Consider the following 26,975-nt stretch of genomic DNA (forward strand, 5'->3'; position numbering starts at 1 on the left):
GGCCCATGGTGACTCTGGACGAGCTGCAGAGATCTACAGCTCAGGTGGGGGAATCTGTCCATAGGACAACTATTAGTCGTGCACTGCACAAAGTTGGCCTTTATGGAAGAGTGGCACAAAGAAAGCCATTGTTAACAGAAAACCATAAGAAGTCCCGTTTGCAGTTTGCCACAAGCCATGTGGGGGACACAGCAAACATGTGGAAGAAGGTGCTCTGGTCAGATGAGACCAAAATGGAACTTTTTGGCCAAAATGCAAAACGCTATGTGTGGCGGAAAACTAACACTGCACATCACTCTGAACACACCATCCCCACTGTCAAATATGGTGGTGGCAGCATCATGCTCTGGAGGTGCTTCTCTTCAGCAGGGACAGGGAAGCTGGTCAGAGTTGATGGGAAGATGGATGGAGCCAAATACAGGGCAATCTTGGAAGAAAACCTCTTGGAGTCTGCAAAAGACTTGAGACTGGGGCGGAGGTTCACCTTCCAGCAGGACAACAACCCTAAACATAAAGCCAGGGCAACAATGCAATGGTTTAAAACAAAACATATCCATGTGTTAGAATGGCCCAGTCAAAGTCCAGATCTAAATCCAATCGAGAATCTGTGGCAAGATCTGAAAACTGCTGTTCACAAACGCTGTCCATCTAATCTGACTGAGCTGGAGCTGTTTTGCAAAGAAGAACGGGCAAGGATTTCAGTCTGTAGATGTGCAAAGCTGGTAGAGACATACCCTAAAAGACTGGCAGCTGTAATTGCAGCAAAAGGTGGTTCTACAAAGTATTGACTCAGGGGGCTGAATAATTACGCACACCCCACTTTGCAGTTATTTATTTGTAAAAAATGTTTGGAATCATGTATGATTGTAGTTCCACTTCTCACGTGTACACCACTTTGTATTGGTCTTTCACGTGGAATTCCAATAAAATTGATTCATGTTTGTGGCTGTAATGTGACAAAATGTGGAAAAGTTCAAGGGGGCCGAATACTTTTGCAACCCACTGTATGTAAGACTGCTTTCTTCCATTTGCGCAACATCTCTAAAGTTAGAAATATCCTGTCTCAGAGTGATGCTGAAAAACTAGTTCATGCATTTATTACTTCCAGGCTGGACTACTGTAATTCTTTATTATCAGGATGTCCTAAAAACTTGCTGAAAAGCCTTCAGTTAATCCAAAATGCTGCAGCAAGAGTACTGACAAGGACTAGAAAGAGAGAGCATATTTCTCCTGTTTTGGCTTCCCTTCATTGGCTTCCTGTTAAATCCAGAATTGAATTCAAAATCCTGCTCCTCACATACAAGGTCTTAAATAATCAGGCCCCATCTTATCTTAATGACCTTGTAGTACCATATCACCCTATTAGAGCACTTCACTCTCGCTCTGCAGGCCTACTTGTTGTTCCTAGAGTATTTAAAAGTAGAATGGGAGGGAGAGCCTTCAGTTTTCAGGCCCCTATTCTGTGGAACCAGCTTCCAGTTTGGATTCGGGAGACAGACACTATCTCTACTTTCAAGATTAGGCTTAAAACTTTCCTTTTTGCTAAAGCATATAGTTAGGGCTGGATCAGGTGACCCTGAATCCTCCCTTAGTTATGCTGCAATAGACGTAGGCTGCCGGGGATTCCCATGATGCATTGAGTTTTTCCTTTCCAGTCACCTTTCTCACTCACTATGTGTTAATAGACCTCTCTGCATCGAATCATATCTGTTATTAATCTCTGTCTCTCTTCCACAGCATGTCTTTCATCCTGTTTTCCTTCTCTCACCCCAACCGGTCGCAGCAGATGGCCGCCCCTCCCTGAGCCTGGTTCTGCCGGAGGTTTCTTCCTGTTAAAAGGGAGTTTTTCCTTCCCACTGTCGCCAAAGTGCTTGCTCATAGAGGGTCATATGATTGTTGGGTTTTTCTCTGTATTTATTATTGTGCTATCTACTGTACAATATAAAGTGCCTTGAGGCGATTTTTGTTGTGATTTGGCGCTATATAAATAAAATCGAATTGAATTGAATTCTAACAGCTGCTCACACTGTCAAGGCAATATACCGGACAATTACATCTACGCTCTTTGGTTCTGCCCACCAGTTCAGAAGTTTTGGCACGGGATATGTGAAGACTTATCAATTTGTCTGAAATGTAACATTCCAATCTCCCCTTTTTTGTGCTTGTTGGGAAAATTGGATGAATTGGATCACTACAGAAACGAAGACAGTCCACATGGTTTTTACTGTCCTATGCACTGCTAAGAAAATGGTCCTCATGAACTGGAGAAATAAAAATAATCTTAATTATAGCCAATATAGAAACCATCTAATAGATCACATTAGTTGATACAGCCTCTGCCACCACATAAGATCAATCCCTCTGGGCTCCACGCAGCAATACTACACATGAGCGGGCGGAGGGAGGTATGGGGTGGTTGATGCCCTCAAACGTTGGTGCGTTGGTGGTTCTTGGTGTCCAGGGCTGGGCGCTCCGGTATGTACCAGATCACTCCCAGTGGCTGCTTAGCAGGGCCTGGTGTCCGGGGCTTGGTCAGGAGTGCGGGGACCCTTAGGCCTCCGGCCTCTGGGCCTGTGGCTCGGTTTACTCTGGCACAGCAGGCTGCTGACAGAGCTGGTGGGCACGCTACTGCAGCCCCCTCTAGCTTCTTTGGCTGCTGGGTGACCCCTCGTCTGGGGCTCTCCTCAGCTCTTCCCAGGAGGGTGGCACAGATACCCCTCCAGTGGTCCTCCTTGGGCTCTCACACTCTGGGACCTCTGGATGTCTGGGGCTTGGATCTTCTCCATGCCTGCTTCATGCCCTGGGGGATGGGGCTATGGCTCCCCATACTCTCCTCTAGCAGATCGTTACATGGAGAAACCTGTTGAAAACAAGCGCGTTGATCCACACAGGTGTTCACTGTTTATAGACAAACTAAATCTTTCTTGGCTGCTACATCAGGTTGGCTGTCACTTCAGTCTTTACTCTGAAATACAGGAAGTGAAATCAAGGCTCAAACTATTTCTTAATTTAACATTTTAAACTTTTATTTAACCGTTGCAGAATTTCACAACACCAAAACCCTTAACAAGAAAACATCTGCAGAACACGTTTTTAAATACATTCAATAAAAAATTGATAACACGACAACAGATTTCTTCATTCAACTGCTACAACAAAGCGAACCACTCGACATGAACACTGAAGCAGAACAGTTTAGAAAGCTTAAAATGGAACTAGGGAACCATTTTCATTCATAGCTGTCTCATCAGATCTTTACAGGAGATTCTATCTGAACTCTGTGGAGCCTGATCTCAAGGGTTTTCAGTCTCTGTTCTTTCTCTCTCTTCTGATTCACTGTGATCCAGTGATGGGAATGATTTCAGCCCTTCATGATCCTGCAGATGTTTGCAGAGAGCAGAATATGAAATGAATGTTTTGGCACACTGGTAACAGTGAAACTCTTCATTTGCCACATGAGATTCCTGAAGCTCTTGTCACATTGGTCGCAGCTATAGCTCTTCTTTAATATGTGTAGCTTCATGAAGGTTACGATTACCTGAATGTGAGAAGCTTTTGTCACAGTGTGTGCACTTGTATGGTTTCTCTCCTGTGTGGACTCGCTTGTGCCTTTTAAGCTGACTTATACTGATGAACGATGACCCACACTGATCACAGAGGTGCTTTTTAACCCCACTGTGAATGAGTTCATGGCGTTTTAATGTACTTGGAGTGGGGAAGCCTTTCCCACATTTGTTGCAGTAGTTCAGTTTGTGTCTAGTGTGTCTTCGCTGGTGTGTTTTGAGGCTTGTTTGCTGACTGAACATTTTTCCACAAAAGTCACAAAAAAAGTCTTTCCCACCACCAAAGCAAGGACAGAGTTGAGAACTGGATCCATCTGTGTCGCTCTGCTTCTAAACAAAGACACAAAGACAGTGTAAGTCAGTCACTTCAACATTTTTATCCTGAACGTCGCCTGAAATAAAGAGCATCTCTGCAGACGTCCAATTACATTTTACTGTTTAGAGCGCAGGTGTCGAACTCCAGGCCTTAGATGTGTCCTTGATCCAAATCAGGGGAGTTCGACACCCCTGATTTAGATCATAGCACTTACCTTACTGAACTACTATAACTAAAATTATACAAAAAAGTATACGCACGTCATATTCAAGATGTGCACGCGCTTAACTTAATGTTACCCCAAAATTTGTATCCAGAACAGAATTTTGTTTGACTCACTAAATACAGAATGAAGACTAATATAGTGCTTTAAAGTTGGCAGATGACACATTGGAAACTAAAGCAAAAGCTTCTTACTATTTTGTGTCACCTTGACCTTTGACCTTGATGCATTACATACTAAAATTGTGTATTTTATTATCTTTACCATATAATTGGAGCAGAATTGGCTCAAGACTTTTGCCAAGCTGTAAAAACGTCCAGTCTCCCAGTAGGATGAGTCCACAGGGGGAGCACCCTCAAGCACCCCAACCATGGACTCCAAGAAGGCTGGACACTTTAAACCACAGGTGTCGAAATCCAGGGCTAGATGGGTGGTGTCCTGCAGGTTTTAGATGTGTCCTTGATACAACACAGCTGATTTAAATGGCTAAATTACTTCAACATGTCTTGAAGTGTTTACCGTAACAGTAAACACAGCCAGAATTCATGCATAAAGTACACCGGATTATAAGACGCACTGGCGATTTTTGAGAAAATTAAAGGATTTTAAGTCCGACTTATAGTGCGGAAAATACGGTAATCACATAATTCATGTTATGGAAAACCTGCAGGCCACCAGCCCTTGAAGCCTGGAGTTCGACACCCCTGCTTGAAACTGTCAATCGGCCCATAAGCACAGACGACTGTCGGGACCTATTCACTGACAAAGGAATAGGGAACAAACCTTCTCATTCTGGAGAAACTCCACCATACCGGCAGCAACCCGAAGGGATACTAAGATACCCAGCCAAGCCCCACACCTCACACAAAGGGCAAATCCAGACTGGTTCCAGAGCCCAAGCCGCACATTCAGATGAGCCTGACTATATGTAGCCGGTACCTCTGAACCCAATGCAATAACTAAGACTTCTTTGTAACCAGAGAGGTGTTGTTCAATGTCCCAATCACTAGCCTGGGTAGCCGGGGATCAGTCCACCGGAGTGCACTAAACCCAAATGCAGTGTGGTGCCTCTTGCAGGTGGTGGGCCGTTCTTTGAGCTGTGCCCAGCTGGGTCCTAGGAACTAAGGCAGGGGTGGCCAACTCCAGGCCTCGAGAGCCGGTGTCCTGCAGGTTTTAGATGTGTCCTTGATCCATCACAGCTGATTTAAATGGCTAAATTACCTCCTCAACATTTCTTGAAGTTCTCCAGAGGCCTGGTAATGAACTAATCATTTGATTTAGGTGTGTTGACCCAGGATGTTATCTAAAACCTGCAGGACACCGGCTCTCAAGACCTGGAGTTGGCCACCCCTGAACTAAGGCTTGGATGTCAGGTGCTAACCCTCAGGTATCCTCCCCAGGCCTCGGCCAGGGTGATGCCCCGGTAACCCTATCCCAGGGCAAGGTGAACTGTTCCCTAGATTTTTCTTTCACACAGGTTTTTTGAATCACTCTTTGTGCCTGTCCCTCAGTCAAGGACCAATTTGCCATAGGAGACTCTACCGACATAGCACCTGGAATCTCCAGGACACACAAAACCCTCCACCATGATAAGGTAGCAATTCATGGCGGAGGGTTTTCATATAAAAAAAGAAAGAAAGTGTGATGTACAGCTCTCTCCATGCCCTAGCATGTGATATAATACTCAATATGGTTTCTTGAAACTTTAACCCTGGGCACAAAGAATGAAGGTCAAGTCAAATGCTTAGCCAACCTATATGCTCATTCCTCCAAGGCCTAGTATTGTGGATAATAGAAATTGTGCACAATTTAAAGTTTTCACTGGTTTTCATGTTCGTTGTGACCATGACCCAGTTTTTACAAAACTAAAACTTTTCAAGCAGTTATCAGTGTCTACCATCACACAAACTTTGAAAACGACATCATGAAAACTGTGGATGATACATTGCTGACAAACAGACAAACAAATAACCTGAATTGATTAGATACTCTGAAAGGAGAATGCAAATACATACCTCACAGTAACTGCACTTGAAGAGTCTCTTTCTGGTGTGGATCTGTTGGTGTGCTTTCAGGGAATATGGAGCGTTAAAAGCTTTATCACACAAGTCACACTTATAGGGTCTCTCATCAGTGTGAGTAAATTTATGGATTTGTAAATGTTTGTATGCTACAAATCGTTTGCCACACTGATCACAGCAGTACACATCCTGTCCAGTGTGAATCCGCTGGTGTTTGTTTCGATTCTCTATATGGCTGAAGGTTCTCCCACAGATGTCACAGCTGTATGCTTTAATTCCTGAGTGGGAAACTTGATGAATCCTTAAGTGGCTACCTTGAGTAAAACTTCTATCACACTGATCACAAGTGTATGCTTTAACTCCACTGTGGATGAGCTTATGCCTTTCTAAGCCTTGTTTCCATGTGAAACTTTTCCCACACTGATCACAGGTGTATGCTTTAATTCCACTGTGGAGGCTTTGATGAGTTTTTAGGGCACTCTTTTGAGTAAAAGACTTTCCACACAAGTCACAACTGAATGCTTTAACACCACTGTGGATGAGTTGGTGTGTTTTTAAGTTTCCAGGCCGAGTAAAAGCCTTCCCACACTTGTCACAGGTGTATTTTTTTTCTCCCTTACTTCTGTGAGGCTTGTCGGCCTCCTGAGTGCTCGGACCTCCTGCTCCATGTTGGTCCTGCAATGACAGAGATACAAACAGAGGCAATGAGTGGAATGCAGTCATGGAACAAAATGAACCGTAAATTAATACTAGTTTAAAACCCGAGGATGAAACAGCATGAAGGCTTGATAAAAACAAATTATCATTAAATTTGAATAAATCTAAACATATGTTATTTGGAAATAGTAGTTTAAATACAAATGCTAAGATTCAAATAAACGGTGATGATATTGAAAGAGTCAGTGAAAATAAATTTCTGGGGGTAATAATAGATGAAAAACTTAACTGGAGAGCTCACGTAAGATATATTCATTCCAAAGTATCACGAAGCATTGCAATAATAAACAAGCCAAAGCAGGTATTAGACAGAACATCACTTCATGTTCTATATTGTTGACTGGTTTCACCATACTTAAGCTACTGTGCAGAGGTCTGGGGCAACAACTATAAAATGACACTACATTCACTTTTTACTCTTCAAAAGAAAAAAAAAAAAAAAAAAAAGGCAATTTGAATCACCCACAATGCAGATTATAGGGAACATACAAACTCACTATTTTTGCAGTCTGAAATAAAAATAAAGAACTGCCACATAATATTCAGAGCATGTTTTTTTTTTGAAAGAAGGAAGTTATTATTTAAGGGTTTTTTGTAACTTCAAAACAGGGAAGGTACGTACTACAAGAAAAAGCTTTTGTGTTTCTGTGCATGGAGTGAAACTGTGGAACAGTTTGAATATGGAATTAAAGCAATGTCCAAATAAGAGTTATAAAAATATGATCTTCTCGAACTATAAAGAAAGGGAAAAATATTGAAATTAAGTGAATGTAAATTAATGTCATGATGTGATATTATTGTATATATCAGAAATCTGTTCACTATTTAAGCTGAGTAAATATTAACTGATAACTTATGGCAAAGGGGTGGGATTAAATAAGTGTGTACTTCTTCCCACTCCCTTTGAACATGTAATGAATCAGAACGGTAGCTATATTGAAATATATTGACTTTTATTTTTTTTTCTCTCTCTTACTTTCTTTACTAAATGTACCTGTATATTGTTTACATGTTTGAAATATATTAACAACAACAACAATATGCAGTCATGTTAGCAACAAGGCTGCTTAGTAGAGAAGAGAATTTCAAGCAGATCAAATTTTAGTTCCATTTATTTCAATTTTATTTATACAGCGCCAAATCACAACAACAGCCGCCTCAAGGTGCTTTATATTGTAAGGTAGACCCTACAGTAATACAACCCCCCCCCCCCCCCCAGAAAGCCTAACAATCATATGACCCCCTGTGAGCAAGCACTTTGGTGACAGGTGAAGGAAAAAACCCCTTTAAACAGGAAGAAACCTCCAGGAGAACCACCTCCTCCCAGGTGGAGTGAGAGAAGGAAGACAGGACAAAATACATGCTGTGAAAGAGAGACAGAGAATAATAATTATCTATTTATTTATTGGAATATGACTCAATGTAGAGAGGTCTATTAACACATAGTGAATGAGAAAGGTGACTGAAGAAGAAATACTCAATGCAACATGAGAATCCCCGGCAGCCTACGTCTATTGCAGCATGACTAAGGGAGGATTCAGGGTCACCTGGTCCAGCCCTAACTATATGCTTTAGCAAAAAGGAAAGTTTTAAGCCTAATCTTGAAAGTAGAGATAGTGTCTGTTCTAGTCCCTGTACTCTTGCTGCAAAATTTTGGATTAACTGAAGGCTTTTAAGGGAGTTTTAAGGACATCCTGATAATAAAGAATTACAAAAGTGCAGCAAAGAAGTAATAAATGCATGAACTAATTTTTCAGTGTCACTCTGAGACAGGATATTTCTAATTTTAGGAATATTGTACAAGTGAAAGAAGGCAGTCCTACATATTTTTTAATATGTCGAAATGTTTAGTATGTGGTAGTAGCACATGAAATCCCACCAAGTGTGAGTGAAAACCAAGACGAAACTTAATGGGCTGAAAATTGAAGCTGGCACAGAAGTGCCAAATCCTGCAGTTCTTCTAGAGGCCACTCGAGGCGTCTTCCAATCCTTAGACAATTATCTTAACATGACTGAATATAAAAAGGGCATCTTAGATAGGCAGAGTTTCTCAGAAGTAATACAAAGCAGATGTTCTTCAAAATACCTGCATATACAAATTCTGAACATGACATCATCAAATATTTCAGTAATTATGACAAATATGCTCAGTGTAAACATCCTATTTCCTTACTTGGAGATAAATGTGGCTGATGCTTCAAAATATGGAGGTCAAATTCAAAGGGTCACATCACAATGGATTAGTTCATCTTTTATATTGCTCAAAAAATTGAAAATATATATCTTAGACCAAAAATAGCCAATAAGCCATTTGATATTTTAAAAGTAACTCAGCGACTCCTTATAACCAAATGTTAACGTTAACTCAGAATGGCACTAAATGTGTAGCAGGTCTATACTTTCCCATGTTTTCTTTTATTTGTTTGTAACATTTATTAGCACAGCGTGACAGTTCATGATTTAATTACTTTATCTGGTAATCCTAAACATAATTTCAAAGCATTATTTGAACATCCTGATAAGGAATTACACTTTCTTAGGTATACGTTGATAATACAGAGTTAGATTCCTCCTGCCTTCAGAACTCTCTCAGTTCTTGTTATCAAAACGAAATGTCCTGAATGATGCTCACTGAAAAAAATTATTCAATGTATGAAAATGTGTGGTTTTAATTTTAATCTTGATTTTTAAAGTCTTTGTTTCAGTACCCTGTTAAAATGTGACCTTTTATTTTGTCTTTTAACATCAGTTTCAAAAAAATGTAACAGCAATATTTTCCTCACCTTCTGTGTTGAGCTCATTGTTTCCTCTGTAGTGACTCAGCTGAGTCCAGATGGCTGAAAATGTTCCTCTGCTGCTCCGTCAGACTCTTCTCCTCCTGCTGATCAGCTGGGACACAAAACAGATCTTTGTTAGGCTCCACACTGCACTGAAGAGTCAAAGTGTCTCATGTGTTAAAAGTACAAATTTTACTCTGTGACTCTTTGTAGAAATCATTGTACTGCAAAGTGGGGTAACTCTCTTATTAAGTAACACTTCAGGAGTAACTGTGACATTGGTTCTAAGCAGCCCTTTTACTATGACAGGGCCTTAAACTCATATCTCAAAGGATGGATTTGGATTTATACACTTTTGTGGGATATGACTAGTTCCGGCCTATTATGCTAGGGTAGGCATCTAAAACTCTCATTCTAATGTGCACTAAAATATGTATTTTTTGAATAAAAACAACATTTATTCTGTGAATGTCTGTATTTGAGCCCTGGGAAAAAAGAAGCAGAGCAAACAAAGACCTGAGCAAAGCAACTTTTAGACCATTAATTTGTTCCAGCAGCTGCAGGATGAATAGAAGCAGTCAGTGCAGGAATAAACATCTGCACATTGATTTTCTATTAGAGGAACGAAGTGAATGCAGACACTGACAGAGACAAACTCTTTCCAAACCCTCAGAACAAAAGCTGTCCATCTTTGTGTGACTGTCAAAATGCTTTTTACAAATCCTGCTTGAAAAGATCTTCCTCCCCTTGACTGCAGCTACAGCATCTAGGAGCCTTTTAACTGTCTACTCTTGACAATAGATTGCTGTTGCTGACCAATATTAGCCCCTTCCACTACCACCTACTTGGCTCAGCTCGATTTAATCTTCAGCATTTTCCATGAGGTGGTATTAGCTGGTACTAGGTAGTTCATTTTTTACCTAGTCGATGCAAACACTGTGGTCCAGAAATGAGGTGCAGATGCTTACCCTCTGTTCAGCAGCAAGTACCATCATCTCAATGTTCTCCATTGTTGTTGTTTTTGATGTACACAAATTATGTCATGGGACTTTTCTCAAGGTTCAAGGTTCTTTATTTGTCACATGGATAGTTATACAAGTATAACACACAGTGAAATGTAACCTGACACGCTCCTCGACATGTGCGGGGGGGGGGGGGGGGGGTAGAGGAAGAACATTGTAACATTGTATATATAGCACATACATTAGGTGAATGTGCAGTAGCAGCAGCAAGCAGGTGAATTCTGTACATCAAGTGAATTAAATAAGAATAGACAATCTGACTATTTTACAGAATAGACAATATAAACATATTTAAAATTAAAGGAATTTGAAATGTACATTGTGCCTGAGTTTAGAGTGTCTGGAAGAGAATCCTGTCTCAGTCAATCATAGATGATGTGAGAGGGCGGGTGTGTGTGTGTTTAGGGCCCGGATGGCTTGGGGATAGAAGCTCCTCTTGAGTCTCTCTGTCCTTGCCCGGATGATGTGGAACCTTCTACCGGATTGCAGAAGTTGGAACAGTTTGTTGCCAGGATGGGATGGGTCCTTCAGTATCTGCGCTGCTCTAGTCTGGCATCTCCTGGTGTAGATGTCCTGAAGCGGGGGGAGAGCAATCCTGCAGCAGCGTTCTGTTGTACGGATCACTCTCTGGAGAGCTTTTTGGTCCTTCACACAGCTGTTCCCAAACCACGATGTCATGTTCTGTGTGAGGATGCTCTCCACAGCGCCTGTATAGAATTCCTGAGGATCTTTGGAGAGACCCTGAACTTCCTCAGTTGTCGGAGGTGATACAGGCGCTGCCTAGCCTTTTTGGTCTGGACCTGAATGTGGGCAGCCCATGTCAGGTCTGAGGAGATGTGGACACCAAGATACTTGAAGGACTGCACCCTCTCCACTGGAGCTCCATTGATGATAATGGGCTTGTAGTCTCTGTGCTGACTCCTTCTGAAGTCCACCACCAGCTCCTTGGTCTTGCCGACGTTCAGCTGGAGGTGGTTGTCCTGGCACCATGATGCCAGATTCTTCACTTCTCCGTGTTACTGTAACGGCCCTAAGTACACTGAGTTGGTACTCGACTGTAATGAGTTAAGAATCGAGTCGACTTGACTAGGAACTATTGGAAAAGTGTGGACCCAGTAGAGAAGCCACGGTGCCTTTAGGTGCATCGGAAACTCAAGCCAGAAAAGTTTTTTTAAAAACAGTTTCAGGTTTCCTGGTTGACATAAACACATTATGTCATTACGTTACATTATGTTGACATAAACACATTATAATTTTTTGTGGTATTTTGAGTAATTAAGAGCTAACATTATATCAATATTAAAGTTATCAAAAAAACTAATTTTTATTACTAATTCAACAAAGTGTTTGTTAAACAGGGTCAAAACTAAAGTGACAATAAAACATATGCATTGCTTTACAGGTATTTTTTAATAGGTTTCTACTTATTATATTCTACATCAAAATTATTACGTTGTAACCAGTAAACTTCATCATATGCTTGCTCCAAATGTCTCTGTGAAAAAGACAAACTAATTTAACCTTGTGAATTTCTTTAATTATCAGATAAGTCAGATAATCTGTTAATGTAGAAGAGAATGGGACATGATGACTTTAGGATTTAATAACCACATGTCTTCAGTTAAACCAGCTAATCATATAAAAACACACAGAATATCGTGGAGGTTTTTATGGCGTTGGAATCATACCTAAAGTACAGGGCATGTATAATGCACAAGTCTTTGTTATATAATTATTACAAAAGGTTTCATTAATGAGGTCAGAGAAAGGGTGAACAAGAATATGGTGGAGCTTGCTGATTAACACGTGGTTAAAATATTCACATCATAAGAATGAGTGGTTTTAATAAATGCTTGGAGTGAACTCCTGTGGCTTTTGGAGTGTAGACTGCTGGGTATACGAGGTGCACCTAAAGGCACCATGGATTCCTTACTTGTGCCCACTTGGACAGTAAATAAGGATGTTGCAGTGACCGAGTCACTGCTGCATGTCTTTATCTTTTTGTTTCCTTCAATTTCCATTTTGTCCTGTGTGTTCATTTTAGGAGTTCAGTTCATCTCATGTGTTCATCCACAGCAGCTGGACAATAAAGTTTATTGTGACCCTGATACTGCAGCAGATCGCTCTCATCCATCTCCTGTTATCACTTCCAATAGAAGGGCCGGTGTCCTACAGGTTTTAGATCTCACCCTGGGTCAACACACCTGAATCAAATGATTAGTTCATTACCAGGCCTCTGGAGGACTACAAGACATGCTGAGGAGGTAATTTAGCCATTTAAATCAGCTGTATTGAATCAAGGACACATCTAAAACCTGCAGGACACCGGCCCTCGAGGCCTGGAGTTCGAGACCCCTGCTGTAGAGGTTTGGTGCAGGCAGAAAAACAGCTGCAGGGACAATGAAAAGACTTTTCTGCTCCAACTTCTCCCAGCATGCTGAGCTAATGATTAGTTGGTGTTTTTCTCCAAACACTCTCTCACTCTTCTCTCAACGTGTTCACAATAAACTGTGAACAGACACCGAGGAGAGCAGCAGAAGACCTCATTCAGGAGCTAAACTCAACATGAACTGAACTCACAGTAAAGTTAGCTCGGTGCTTACCTTTAGATGAGCCCACAAACCGAGAGAAACTCCGTGATGAAGCTGGAACTCTTTCCAAACACAGGAAGCAGATCAGGGAGCAGAGACCCACGTGATTAACGCTGATCTCAGCTACGATCCAGGAGACAAGGGTAAGAGGATCGATTCAAATGTTGACGTAGGTATGATATTGAATCGATGCTTTTTATAATTTCTTTCCTCTAAGTTCAGTACTTTGCCCCCGTTTCACGAAAAAGCTGCTCTGTCAGTGCAAACACTTCCCCTCCTGCAGCAACACTTTGCTCCGCCCCCTTCTTCCTGCTCCACATTGGTTTGTTGCTGCGCGGTCACGTGACTAGGCTGCCTTAAAAAACAAAACGTGAGCTGCAGAGAGTGAGAAAGGGGAGCGTATGGAGATACGCATTGTTACTTGAAGTGTTTTAATTTAAAACACTTCAAGTAACAATGCGGGCACATGAGACTTTCTTACAAGGATATCCTGGCCAATAACAACAGCAAAATAATCAATGGAGCTGCATGAACACACTCACATAGGCGAACATCCAAATACACACAGAAAAAAAATAACAGAAATTAGACGATAAAAATTAGATACCAAAGTAACCAAAACATAATTTTCAGTATCATTGAAGAATTAATACCTTCATTATAATTATTTTCTTATTCCAGAAACGAGGATAACAAACATTTGCTTCAACTATCTAAAAGTTTGAAGGACAATATAGATAGCTGTATTTTACAGCATAAAACAATAAAGTCCTCATTGTTTAGCAAAATAAATAATACTGTGCAGAAAAGTCAAATTGTATTTGCATTGAATCTTTATTTTTATTATTAAAATAGTATCAAAATAGTACGACAACAGAGAAAAAACGGACAAACAAACAAAGCAAAACAAAAGAAAAACAAAGCAATAATAATCATAAACAACTTAAATGTTCGACAAGGAGTAGGAAGAAGCATAAGCTCATTTAATCCCACCCCCCTTCCACTGTTTAGTACTAAATAGTGTAATTAACACGTATTTTTACACACACACACACACACACCCTGTACTTTGCAGAGATACAAAAACTTTAGTGTTGTACAGATACACGGAAGCTTTAAATTTAATTCCCCCTTCAAATTGTATCCCTGTTCTTTTTTTTTTTTTTCTTTTAGAATATTGGCAGGAAGTAGGTTGTTTATTGCTTTATACATAATTTGTGCAGTGCCAGTGAGAAAATAAACGTAAAGTCCTCATATGAGGATGTAGGATCTTAGGAGGCCACTACAACTACTAGATTTATGCACATTAATGTCTTCATTTTGGGGACTATGTTGTGCTGTGAGCATGTACATGGCAATAGTGGGAAGGAAAAACTCCCTTTAAAAGGAAGAAACTGTTAGTCACAGTTGAAGCGCCCTACTGTCAGATGGCTGCTGCAAACTGTGCAGTAGTTTGTGCTTTGGTGGAGCTGAAATGTATTAAGTGCCTTAGAAGCACAGAGATACTTGTTTTAATGTGTAATGCAATTAAACCCACAATATCTTATTACAGCACTGAAATGACAAGATATACTGTGTCCATCCTTTCTCATTCAGTAACTGAAAAACTATTTTGTAATTAAAACCTTACCCACCAGGGGGCAGCGCTGTTCCAGAAAGTTTTACTTTGGTTGCCAACCCTGCAATAATAAGAAAAGCAGCAAATATTCTGCCACGAGGAATTTGAGGCCCCATAAAAAAATATCACAAACCATGACAGCCTTAAAAATATAACATTAGACAGACATGGATCCATATTCTGCTTGGTTAAATCAGTGAGTCTTTCATTCTGTGTGCATTTTATTCTGTTTTGCTTCCTCTGTCTCTTTAGGGAGTAATTCGTTCCAGCTGTGTCCCCACCTGTTGCCCATCCTCTTGTTATCCTGTGTCTTTGCCAGTTTCCCGAATTACCTCAACTGGTTCCTTTCAATGTAGAAGTTTACTCTGAGCCCGTTTCGGATGCCTGAAGTCCTCACCCTGTCTGTAAGGGAGAGGCCAACCAGCCTTCAGAGAAAGTTCATTTATGCTACTTGTCTCCGTCATATTATTCTTTGAGTCACTATTCAGAGCTATGACCATAGGTGAGGGTAGGGACATAGATGGACAGGTGAATCATGACTTCACTTTCATGCTTGACCCTCTCTTCACTAAACAGACAGATGCAGCGTCTGCATCACTTCATCCATGTCCACAATCTCCTGCTGCCCTCACCGGTGAAAAACACCCTGAGATACCTAAACTTCTCCACTTGGTGCAGCAACTTGTTCCTGACCCTGAGTGGACTTGTCACCTCTTTCCAGCTGAGGACCACAGTTTCAGACCTGGAGGAGATGTTAATTATCATTCTGCTGTGTCACTGGAGCCACCACCTGATGTAACCAACATAATCACATCATCTACAAAAACCAGAGATGAGCTTCTGAGGACACCAAAGTGTAAGACTTTCATGACATGGTTGAAGAAAAAGCCAAATTTACAGTGTGGCACCATCATGACTAGAGATCATCTTCTTAGTGCAGGTCTTTGGTTCTTTTGACACAGGCAACCTGAGACTCCTGGGTTCTGGATCAGCTGGTTTGGGGACCTCTGGATACTGAGCCCCTGGATCAGTTGGATAAGGAAACTGTAGCTCTGGCTGCAAAGGTTCAGGCTCAGGATGCTCAGGATTTGCAGTCTCAGACATGGTCCTGGTGTTGGTAACACTCGGCGTTGACTGATGAAAAGAAGCAGAATCGCTGCAGTGAAAACAGGTATTGAGTTGCTGCAGCGACAAACAGGAGCAGAGCTGCAGTAATGAATAACAAATCAATGAACAATGATAAACATAAAATAGCTGTTAGATTACAGCATGGTCACAATCATTGTTGTACTGCTGAAATGTACCTTTCACTCTGTGAATATAACTTAAATGTGTTTAGTAACAGTAGTTCAAGAATTATCAACTCCAACATGAACAGCTAAGTTTCCCTCGTGATGGCAGAATGACGCAGACAGACTAGCTCAGCATTTCCCATCTCTTCAGTTACCTACTGTGTAAATATTGTGTAAGTCTCTCACTCTCCTTTGTCTCATTGTCCCTCACAGTTGTGTTCTCTGTCAAAGTACATTTTCTCTGTTGAGTTGAAGTTTTAATTTTCCTTGTTTTGTTACTCATGTTATATTGTACTTTGTTTCAGATTAATAGAGACACCATTTTAGTTAATTCACCCGTGAATTAACTACTACTCAGTCAGCCCGTACAGCTTTACCTTTTCAGTTTCGATGGTGCAAGCTAATAAATTATGAAAAGTGCAATGCAGGCCTCTTACCCTTCTCTGTGTGCTGCAGATTGCAGCAGTTGTCAATAGGCCGATCAGTACAATTCCAGACCCCAAAGCTGTGATAATGGCTACAAGGTTAATGTGACGTCCTGAAACAGAAGAGTCAATTTCTACTAATAAATTCCTCAAGGAATTCCGCAAGGAATCCAGTTCAAATCTAGTAAAAAAAACTTTGCAGTTAAAATACAGTTTCTGTATTTTTTCCTCTTTCTTTTAAACTTTGTAAATACAATCCAGTAATGATGCTGATATTTTACAGTTTCCTGTGCAGAAGACATTTTAAAATCTACAGACCTTTAAATTGCCCTCAAACGGTCATGGTCCCCGTGCCTGCCCAGCCGGCCCCGCAAGGCTACATGTGTTTTGCATTCTTTCTCTCTCTCCCTCCTCTCTGCCTGGGCGGAGCTCACTGCAGGCGCCCACCCTTGCCCCACACACGTTCGCAATTAGCTGTCATTACCTGTCCACTATTTGAGGCTGGGTCGCAGATCTTCTCGTCGCTGGATGATTGTGCGAGACACGTTAGTGATCCGCTCAGCTCCCGTGAAGCTGTACTTAAGTATTTTGCGACTTGTGAATAATTTCCCTCTCCTGTGCGATAGTTTTCCTCCCCGGACCTGTGACCTTCCTGCTGTGTGAATGTGTGTGAGTTTGGGTGTGAAGACGAGAACGAGTGTGAGAGAGCTTCCCCCTTGGACCTTTGGAACTCTGGATTTTCCCCTTCACTGTATATATTCTGCACTGGTGTTGTAAATAAACTTTGGAAACGTCAACCTGCTCTGCGCTTGAGTCCCTGCTATCGACCCTGACACAAACTAAGATAAGATGACCTTTATTAGTCCCACAGGTGGGAAACTACCTTTGTTCATTAATTAGTTTTGTTAAAAAGCTTTTATACATTTGTGTGTATGCACTTAAATGTTGAGTGTTGTTTTTGATTGAACAGACAATATCAGTAAAAATGTGACATTTGCTGCATAAAAATGAATGGTTGAGATGCTAATAGGGCCCCATTACATTGTTTAACTGAAATACTCAGAAGCATAAAGAGGTTCAATCCAAAAAGAATTGCGAAAGACAGTTCTATTTTTAATAATCTTGAATTTCTCTTTATCAATGATCAGATTTCCTATTTTGAATATTGAAACATTATCATTTCAAAAAAAACTATTAATATTAATGCAAAAAAAATATGTTTATTGTTAATAGTCAAATAGAGGTTTGAAGGTGATATCTTTTCATTGAAAGTTTTTCCCTGCAGTGGGAACTTCCAAAAAACTCACTTAAGAAATAATAATACTAATAATAACAACAACAACATAGATAAATCAAGTGGACCAATATGACATTGCCATATTTTCTCCACTTGAAAAACTAAATCTGTTGGGCATCTTTCTTGGCCTTCAGACAACAATTCTGATTGATAAAGTACCACACGGCACAGGCAAAAAACAAACAAACAAACAAACAAACAAAAAGAACCCCCAACACAAATTTTCTGACTTTTTAGGTTAACTTAATCTCACCTTTGATTATTCTCAGGTGGATGTGGGTAATGTGAGTCTCCTCAGCATTACTGAGCTTACAGGTGTACATCCCCTCCTGTTTTGTAGATAAGTCCTTTAGCATGAGACTGCATGATTTAGACACATTCTTCACCTTCTCCCTCCACTCGTCTGACACCGAGTAGGTAAAGTTGGTCCCAGTCTGGTTCACGATGGTCTGAGTGTGGTTGAATTTCCAGACGAGGCTGAAGTTGGTGAGTGAAGTGTTTGGAGAGGTGCAGGTGACTGTTACACCAGTACTGGGACCACTGATATGAGCTGAAAGACAACGAAAACCACAGTAGATACTCCAACTACAAGGAAGCAGTCGGGTCCTCACCAATACTTTAACCCAAACATTCCCACACAATTCAGACCCAGTTACATGCATCCAAGGTAAACATCTGCATGCATATAATCGCAGTGAATTTATTAAAAGTGATGCCATGTCCTTAACTGCACAGCTCTTCTCAGGCAATACTCGAGTTTGTTATTTTAAACCGAAAGCACAAGTGACGTCTGTGTGTACGTCGTACTGGGCCCTTGAGTAGCTGACCCACCTACAGTTGCTCTGCACCAAAGTTTGAGAATCTGAGTTGGTTGAAATACTCACATAGTCTCTGCAGAGTGGTTCTCCTCCTGTTCCTGCGAGTGCTGATGGTGCAGATAAAGAGCAGGTCATAAACACCGGCTGAAAGCATCAGAGAGCTGCTGATGTTATACAGCACCTGTTCAGTCCGCTCGACTGTGGTGGTGTTAGTGAAGGTGATGTTGGATGGAGGGCTGGTGGACCAGGAGAGCTGAGGTTCAGGGTAGATCCCCTCTGACCTGCAGCTGATCCAGTTTTCAACCTGATCAAGACTGACTTCTTTAACTGGAGCTGAAATAAATGAAGATTACAAGCAGTGAGTAATCTGATAGCACATTTATAAATGAACTGATGTTTACTGCAATTTTCTCATACCATCTACTTTTAGGTTGACAAATGACTCCTGGTTTCCCTTGATGGTGCTGGTGTGGCACTTATATCTGCCCTCATCCTGAACCTCCACACTTGTCAGCTGGAGTGAGGCATTTCCTCTGCGGATCTGGTCCTGGAACACTGAAGTCCTGTTTCTGAAGCGCTGGTCCTGGTGTCCAAACTGGTTTTTGCTGTGGTAGTACGAGTGGACACGAAGGTCTCTTGGTGTCTTAAACCAGTGGATGACGATTTCTTTCCCAATCTGGAAACTGCACGGTAAGACGCATCTCTCCATAAAATTACAGGATTCCTCAGTATCTGAAACATCAGAACAGACAAACACAAGAAAGGTTCAATTTGGGAAAAAAAAGCATATATTTCCTCAGCTCATAGGACAGCAACAGCAACTCAAATAACCACTTTTTTACATCCAAGATAGAAGACAATCTGTGAACACACAACCACAAGTGTAGTTCTGGTGGAAGGCAGTGTTAAAAATAGGGCTGCCACAAACGATTATTTTGATAGTCGACTAGTCACCGATTATTTTTGCGATTAGTCGACTAATCAGATCATGCATCCATTGTACGTAAAACGGACAGCTTATTGCACCAGCATGCATCTGCTCTTATATAACTATCATTAGCTTACAGCTTTAAGTGTTTAAGGTATGTGCTAACTAAAAATAAAGACAAGATGATAGTTTATTAAATTTAAATTAAATTTGCAGATTGTTTCGGTGGAGTTTAATAAACTCAGCTGTCTGCTCCTTGCTATCTAAAATATAACAGGACACCAGAGTATATTCAGTTGTCTGCTTGACGTTTATTCAGCTGTGTAAAAACTATAACTTTAATCTCAGCCAAACCAATTTACTCAGGAACAAATAAAACACTGAAAAAAGCCAAACAATAACATTTTTAAGTTATCTAAGTGACTTATATATTATGTTTAACCTTAGTAGCGAAAGACGGCGGTGGGTTTGAAAACGATTTGCCGGGAGTCCGATGTTCTCACGGGCTCTAGTGAGCCTTGAACCCCGGCTAGCTATCGAGCTAGTGGGTAACAGACGTCTCCGAAAACGTCGGAGCGCTTTTGAAAATATGTGTTGTGTCTTGATAAACTGAGCAGATATTTGAAGTTTACACAGATGCATTCTCGCCTGAAAATATGTTAAACGTTTATTTTGTGACCCAGAAAGGACAATAAGAGTAATATTAAAACTAACTAGCTGCCGCCATTGTTGGAAACTGAGCAGGGCCGCGCTATGAATTCTGGGACACTGCTACTTCTTCTTCTTCTGGGTTTACCAGCAGCTGGCATCCTTGTACATGCAGTGCTGCCATCTTCTGTTTCAGTCCGTTATTACACTCTTAAATCCTACTACTTATTCCTGCGTCTTTTGGGATCTTACAAAGCTTCAAACGACGCGTCAACTATTAAATTAGTCGTCGACGATTTTGATAGTCGACGTAATCATGACTAGTCGACTAATCGTGGCAGCCCTAGTTAAAAACCTCTTTTTCTCTGCGCTGTCAAAAGAGGAAATAAAGCGGGTTCAATTTAGTTTTAGTCTTATTTATATGAGAAAACCTCCACAATCAGATGACCCTCCCCCATGAGCAAAAACTCCCCTTTTAAAAGAAAGAAGCCTCCAGCAGAACCAGGCTCAGGGATGGGAAGCCATCTGCAGTGACTGATGGAGGAAGACAGGACAAAGACTGTGCAAGAGAGCCATGGATTAATAATGACTAATGTTTAAAAGCAAAATAATGTAGAAACACACAGTGAATAAAGAGAAGAGAGTGAAGAAGAAAAACCCAGTGCATCACGGTAATGTCCTAGCAGCCTGGACCTATTGCAGCCTAACTGAGGGAGGATTCAGAGTCACCTGATCCAGCCCCAATTATATGCTTTAGACTTAAAACTTTACTTTTTGCTAATCTTAATCAAGGATCAAGGAGACAGAGATAGTGTCTGTCTCCTTGATTCAAACTAGCCTCCTACTCCTGTCTTCTACTTTTAGACACTCAACGAACAACATGTAAGCCTGCAGTGTGAGTACAAAGTGCTCTAATTGGTTAATATAGTACTATAAGGTCATTAAGATAAGATGGGGCCTGATTCAAGACCTTATAGGTGAGGAGAAATTTAAAACGTGATTCCTGATTAACAGGGAGCCAATGAAAACAAGCTAAATATGCATTCTTTTTCCTAGTCTCTGTCAGTGCTCTCGCTACAGTATTCTGGATGAACATGACAATGAATTAGTCCTGCATAGAAGTCATAAATGCATAAACTAGTTTTTTAGCATCACTCTAAGACAGGATGTTTGTAACTTTAAAGATAGATGTGGGACTGCTCTCTTTGACAAACGCAAGAAAAGAGTCCCATGTATTTGTTAAATGTGCGCATGAATTACATATTCTGCTCAGAAATAACTCAAAGACTACAACTGTTTTATGGGAGGCCAGGATAATGCCATCCAGAGTAAGCATCTGGTTAGACAAAGTGTTTCTGAAATACAATAGCCTCAGTTTTATCTGACTTCAGTGCGAGGACCTAATTTAGAAACAGTGTCACTGTGTCAAAAAGCTGCTGCCGTGGTTTGCCGAGTAAGCAAACTGTCATTTTAGTTGCTGAAAGCTGTGGTGAAATACTGTTGGGAATCATTTGAGCAGACTAATGAGTCTGAAAACTTGCAGCGTTTTGCACATGCTTTTCTCTGAAAACAGTGTGGCATACAAGCTAAAGCAGAGGAGACTGAAGATCAATATGTTTTTTTTAGTAAGGGTGAGCTTATCTGTTAGAAATTGTGTTGCTGAGGCAGTTATCCAGAGCACAGCTGCGATATCCTGAAAACTGAAGTCTGTGTGTAACAGCTGACCTGTATGATGTAACATCAACCATTATTTTCCACCTTTTAGTGGTAGACAGACGTCTAAAGATAGTTTTGCTGTGGTGCAGAGTGCTAGGAAACTGGGTCCAAGGACTAAGCTGTTTGTGCAGCTGACCTCATTAAATATGTATGAAGGTTTTCTTTAGTCTTATCGATATATCTGAGGGTTTCTTTATTACGACTAGTTCACCTTCTAAACCTGAAATCTCTGACATAGCTCACTTGTACGGTGTGCAGTACTACACAAGATATACATAAAATATATCATTTACCGTCAGATCCTGACTCATCCATACACTGAAATATAATAACCTGTCTTTTTCTTTTGGCCTCTTTCTTTAAGGATCACCACAGCAGCTCACCTGCCTCCATCTTATCCTAGCTTTGTCCTCTATTACCTGATGTCCTTGATTCTAATCCTGTCCATCCTGATCACTCTCACTGAAAATCTCATTGGGAGATCTCTTTCTGTCACAAGTCACCCCTCCTCACACTCATCTCTACCCACTACACCCTGCCTGTGTGCTCTTCTTTCACCAAAATAATCTAACACCCCACCTTGAACCAGTCTGTCACTCCTACTGCACACCTAACCTCTGTCTCTCCGTCCTCATACATGTCTTACACCAGCCTCACATTTCTGTCACTCCTGACTCCCTCGTGCAGTGCCGCAGTTCCTTACTTAACACCCTATTACACACTTTGTCTAGATCCACAAAACGCAATGCTGCTTTCTGGCCTTCTCTACACAAAGCAAAAAGCACATCTGTAGTGCTCCCTCAGCATGAAGCCATACTGCTGCTCCCTGATTCTTTATTGTACTGCAAGATTCAGACATTGATCTAAAACACTGCTGATCTTCCGGAGTCAAATTACTTGCTGTATATTGACACAGTTTTATACATCATGGATCTGAGCGGTGTTGAAGAGCTGTAGGACTGCATTTGTGCTCAACACGGACTGATTTGTGGCTAACAATGTCAGATACTGAAAATACTTGAAAAATCACATTAGGTTACACATACACTTCATCTTGTGGTTCCCCTGAGGCGCTCTGAAAGGGAATGCAAATATATTTTTAATTAGGTTAATGGTAGAAATAACTGTGCCCATGGGCTAGATTTACCGATGCTCTGCACCACAACAAAACCTTATTTAGATGTTAAAAAGCTTCTGTCAAAGTTTAAATGAGACATGCAGCATGTGTTTGTCAGACTTACCCTTTCACAACGCAAAGGTTTGGCGACAGAATATTATGAGAACAAGCCGCACAAAAAGGTTTGCTGCACGCAGTTTAATGGTAAATGTTACAACGAAAAAAGCAAGTGTTATTTTGGTTAAGAGATTTGTGATTGTTGGAGAGTTTGAATGACGCATAAACACAGTTTTAAATTTACAGGAATCCTCGGAATCTGAAAAAAAACTGTAACACTTGAAAGGTTCAACTCGGGAAAAACAGCTTTTAGCTAGACGAGCTCGTTCTCTGACAGATACTGCAACATGACGAGGCTTCAGAAATTCGCTCAAACGTTTATTTATGACTTCTTCCTCTGAAAATATGTTCAATCATTTTATTTCAAATATGCATTTTTTTCTTCATCAGTTTTACACACTAACATTTTTTAAAACTAAATAGAAGAACAAGAACGCATCTTATATTTCTGTGGTGAAGCTGGAGAAGACAAAAGAAACATTTCTTTCTCTGAGGCATACGCATCATCAGCATCAAGTCAGTGTGTCTCACAGAAACCCTGTCAGGCACACAGGTGTGATTTTGAACTGCTGCAAATCATCAATTCATCGTATCATAAAGGAATTCTTTGCACCCAGAAACACTGAGACATAAGAAGTCGAATAAAAACAAACCCTTCTGATAGCAGCTGACACCGAGTCCAGCGGCAGTTGCTCAGGTTAAATTATAAGCATCACTAGTTAACGTGGGCGGTTCTTTCAGAATCAGCAGCAAATGTCAAAAAGCTGACAGGGTGACCATGTACGCAGACAACCCGGAGTTTCCACGGGAGCTGATAGTTGTGCCAAAGAAACACTTTGTAATGAATCCTGGCAGATTGCCTTTATTTATTTTTACATGTATTAATGTTACTCTACATTATTTACAGATAATATTGACACGCATCTGCATGAGCTGCAGGAAAAACATTTTTCTTTCCTTCAGCGAGGCTTTAATTTTGTCAGATAATTTGAAACACCGGCAGTGTTAAAACTCCTAGACTGGACACCGGATAAATTACCAGGGACAACCGGTAGACCGCGGAGTGGAGCCACCCGCATTGTCTGTGAAAGGCGACAGAGATCGTGTATGAGGTCAATGTACCTGGGCCATAAAACAAAAACAAGCAGAAATTTCTTACCTTCCATTGCGAGAGTCCACAAGCTCAGGAGGGACAGGGCAAGCAAACACCGCTTCATCGTCCCCTCTGCGTTAAAGCTTAAAATCATTGAAAACTTTATTAAAACAAAAGGAATGTTCACGTTTCTCCATCGCTGGTGTTCCAGAACAACTGGCGTTTAGATCAACTGGCGTTGGTCGAACAGATGTGTGGTAGTCTTGCGTTTCAGGAGCTGCTACCGACAAACCAGCAAAAAACCCGCCAAATGTGTGACCTGTGACACTTGTGAGGTTATCTCAAACACACTCCGTCAGTCTTGATGCCGTTGAACAACCAAATGTTTAAAAATGTCGCGAGTTTACCTGGTGATATCCTCATGCGCGACGCGATCGCGAAAACAGCAAACAATTAATACCACGCCGGTGTTGTTCACGGGACAGGAAGAATAAACGATCGGGGGACTCTTGTCGTCGTTATCGTCCCCCTCGCACATTTTATTTCTCCGGTTTCAGCGTTTTTGCTTCACAACTAAAGCGTGCAGTTTACTTTGTGTGCACTAACATGGACTCGAGTCAACCAGCGCCACCTCTGGCCAAGTGCCACAGCCTACAGCCAGATTAACTTGTGACACACATCTGCACCACGTTTGAATTCGTTTCATGCACAATACATTTGTACCTTTCAATTGTGTCTGTTTGTGCGTCATGCAAATAAACCTTTGAAAAGAATGAAATGATATCATATATTTATTATTGGCCTACATTTGTACAAAATTCCAAATTATATACACAAAGTCATAGGAATCACCACTCCAACTGGTCATCATGATGTTAATATTCTCTTTTTCCATAACAATGAAATACGCGTTGGACAAATATGACACATCAATAGTTCATTGGTGTTGTCACATCACATCCTGTAAGCATCTTCTGTCTGTGTCTTTTCTCTGGAAATGAATATTTCCAGCCAATATAGGCAATCCATCAACATGGCTGGAGAGTTGGTAGTTATATACAGTCTGTATAAGTGTGGTTAATCTAATAAACATTTGTAAGGAGATGGCAGTTACTGTGAATGTACAGCAGGTGATTAGTAATAAACAGTCAGACAATGACTCTGACAATCTCATTCAATCTTGCAGATTGAATGCACCGTCTGCGGAAAGTGGTACCACACAGTGTGTGTGGACTTCCCCTGTGCAGAAGGCGACTACAAATGTTGTGGGTGCTAAATAAACAGAAAAAAGTGATCCCTGTTGTCTTTGCTTACTGATTGTTTTTAGTGTTGACAATCCACATTGCTGGGATTGCATCTTTCAACATGTTTGTGGGTAGATTTGGATGTACCAGGTGTAAGTGCAGCCTCTCAGCCTCTACTCAATGTGATCATAGCAGCAGGTGCAGATGTGTCACAAGTTAATCTAGTAGTAGGCTATGGTACTTGGCCACAGGTGGCAGCAGTGTACTGACCTCCATTGGAGACTGCTCCAGCCGCTATGTGATAGTGGAAACTGCAATAAAACAATAGCAACTTTATTTTCCATTAGATAAACATGTAGAACACAGACACACAACAGTTAGACTGTCCATAACTATTTTAGGAACAATTTGGTAAAGGTTTTTCATTCTTACAAACACATTTCTTTTGAACTTGCCCAACGTTCTCAGTTTTTCAATGTTCAACATTTTCAATTTTGTGCACATGATGAACAGAATGTAACTGTGTGCTTTCTGCAGATGTACTTCTTGCATTTCTCACAAAAGGTGCTTGTTTTAAAACAGGAATCGTCCTAACTTAGATTTAAAACAAAAGATTTCTACGTCTCCTCCAGTCTCAAAAACAGATGACAAACCAGTCGACACACCTGAGTCACTGACTTTCTTCAATCCACTCACTCTCACTGGCTCTGTTTATTACTAATCACTGTGTAACTGCTGTAAATTCACAGTAACTGCCATCTCCTTACAAATGTTCATTAGATTAACCACACTTATACAGACTGTATATAACTACCAACTCTAAAATGTTCGTTTGCAGAGAAAAGACACACAGACTACGCTAACGACATGTGATGTTACAACACTAGTGAAATATTAGAGTCATATTTGTTCAAGATGTTTTTCTTATGGGCAAAAATATTAACATCATGATGAACAGGGGTGGTGATTCCTATGACTTTGTGTATATAATTTGGAATTTTGTACAAATGTAGGCCAATAATAAATATATGATATCATTTCATTCTTTTCAAAGGTTTATTTGCATGACGCACAAACAGACACAATTGAAAGGTACAAATGTATTGTGCATGAAACGAATTCAAACGTGGTGCAGATGTGTGTCACAAGTTGATCTGGCTGTAGGCTGTGGCACTTGGCCAGAGGTGGCGCTGGTTGACTCGAGTCCATGTTAGTGAACACAAAGTAAACTGCACGCTTTAGTTGTGAAACAAAAACGCTGAAACCGGAGAAATAAAATGTGCGAGGGGAACGATAACGACGACAAGAGTCCCCCGATCGTTTACTCTTCCTGTCCTGTGAGCAACACCGGCGTGGTGTTAATTGTTTGCTGTTTTCGCGATCGCGTCGCGCATGAGGATATCACCAGGTAAACTCGCGACATTTTTAAACA

The 26,975-nt window shown here is 40.9% G+C and overlaps 2 protein-coding genes and 1 long non-coding RNA gene across 9 annotated transcripts; 1 reads left to right on the forward strand and 2 right to left on the reverse strand.

Annotated features, from left to right (window-relative positions):
- Positions 1-3,004: 3,004 nt before the first annotated feature.
- Positions 3,005-9,678, reverse strand: LOC102081844 (zinc finger protein 239). Of its 3 annotated transcripts, none has more exons than XM_019352947.2 (3): positions 9,624-9,678; positions 6,118-6,798; positions 3,005-3,893 (listed from the first exon to the last, which is right to left on the reverse strand). In XM_019352947.2, exons 1-3 carry the CDS (start codon positions 9,639-9,641, stop codon positions 3,492-3,494), a joined length of 1,101 nt encoding a protein of 366 aa, XP_019208492.1. In that variant the 5' UTR covers positions 9,642-9,678; the 3' UTR covers positions 3,005-3,491. The 3 variants fall into 3 exon arrangements, with proteins under 3 accessions (XP_019208492.1, XP_025766095.1, XP_019208491.1); XM_025910310.1 differs by lacking the exon at positions 9,624-9,678 and having other exon boundaries at positions 3,005-3,377; positions 3,539-3,893; positions 6,118-7,250; XM_019352946.2 differs by lacking the exon at positions 9,624-9,678 and having other exon boundaries at positions 6,118-7,245.
- Positions 9,679-13,332: 3,654 nt separating this feature from the next.
- On the forward strand, positions 13,333-17,485 carry LOC106096616 (uncharacterized). Of its 5 annotated transcripts, none has more exons than XR_003221617.1 (4): positions 13,333-13,373; positions 15,101-15,704; positions 15,811-16,313; positions 17,192-17,485. It is a non-coding gene; the product is annotated as an uncharacterized LOC106096616 (long non-coding RNA). The 5 variants fall into 5 exon arrangements; XR_003221616.1 differs by lacking the exon at positions 17,192-17,485 and adding an exon at positions 16,446-16,830; XR_003221618.1 differs by lacking the exon at positions 17,192-17,485 and having other exon boundaries at positions 15,811-16,019; positions 16,188-16,471.
- LOC106096614 (V-set domain containing T-cell activation inhibitor 1) lies at positions 16,455-24,960 on the reverse strand. The gene is made up of 5 exons (XM_013264733.3): positions 24,366-24,960; positions 19,098-19,412; positions 18,747-19,013; positions 18,116-18,412; positions 16,455-16,678 (listed from the first exon to the last, which is right to left on the reverse strand). Exons 1-5 carry the CDS (start codon positions 24,451-24,453, stop codon positions 16,491-16,493), a joined length of 1,155 nt encoding a protein of 384 aa, XP_013120187.1. The 5' UTR covers positions 24,454-24,960; the 3' UTR covers positions 16,455-16,490.
- Between the last annotated feature and the right edge of the window lie 2,015 nt (positions 24,961-26,975).

The sequence above is a fragment of the Oreochromis niloticus genome, linkage group LG9 (genome assembly GCF_001858045.2).
Source record: "Oreochromis niloticus isolate F11D_XX linkage group LG9, O_niloticus_UMD_NMBU, whole genome shotgun sequence".
NCBI classification, from domain to species: Eukaryota; Metazoa; Chordata; class Actinopteri; order Cichliformes; family Cichlidae; genus Oreochromis; species Oreochromis niloticus.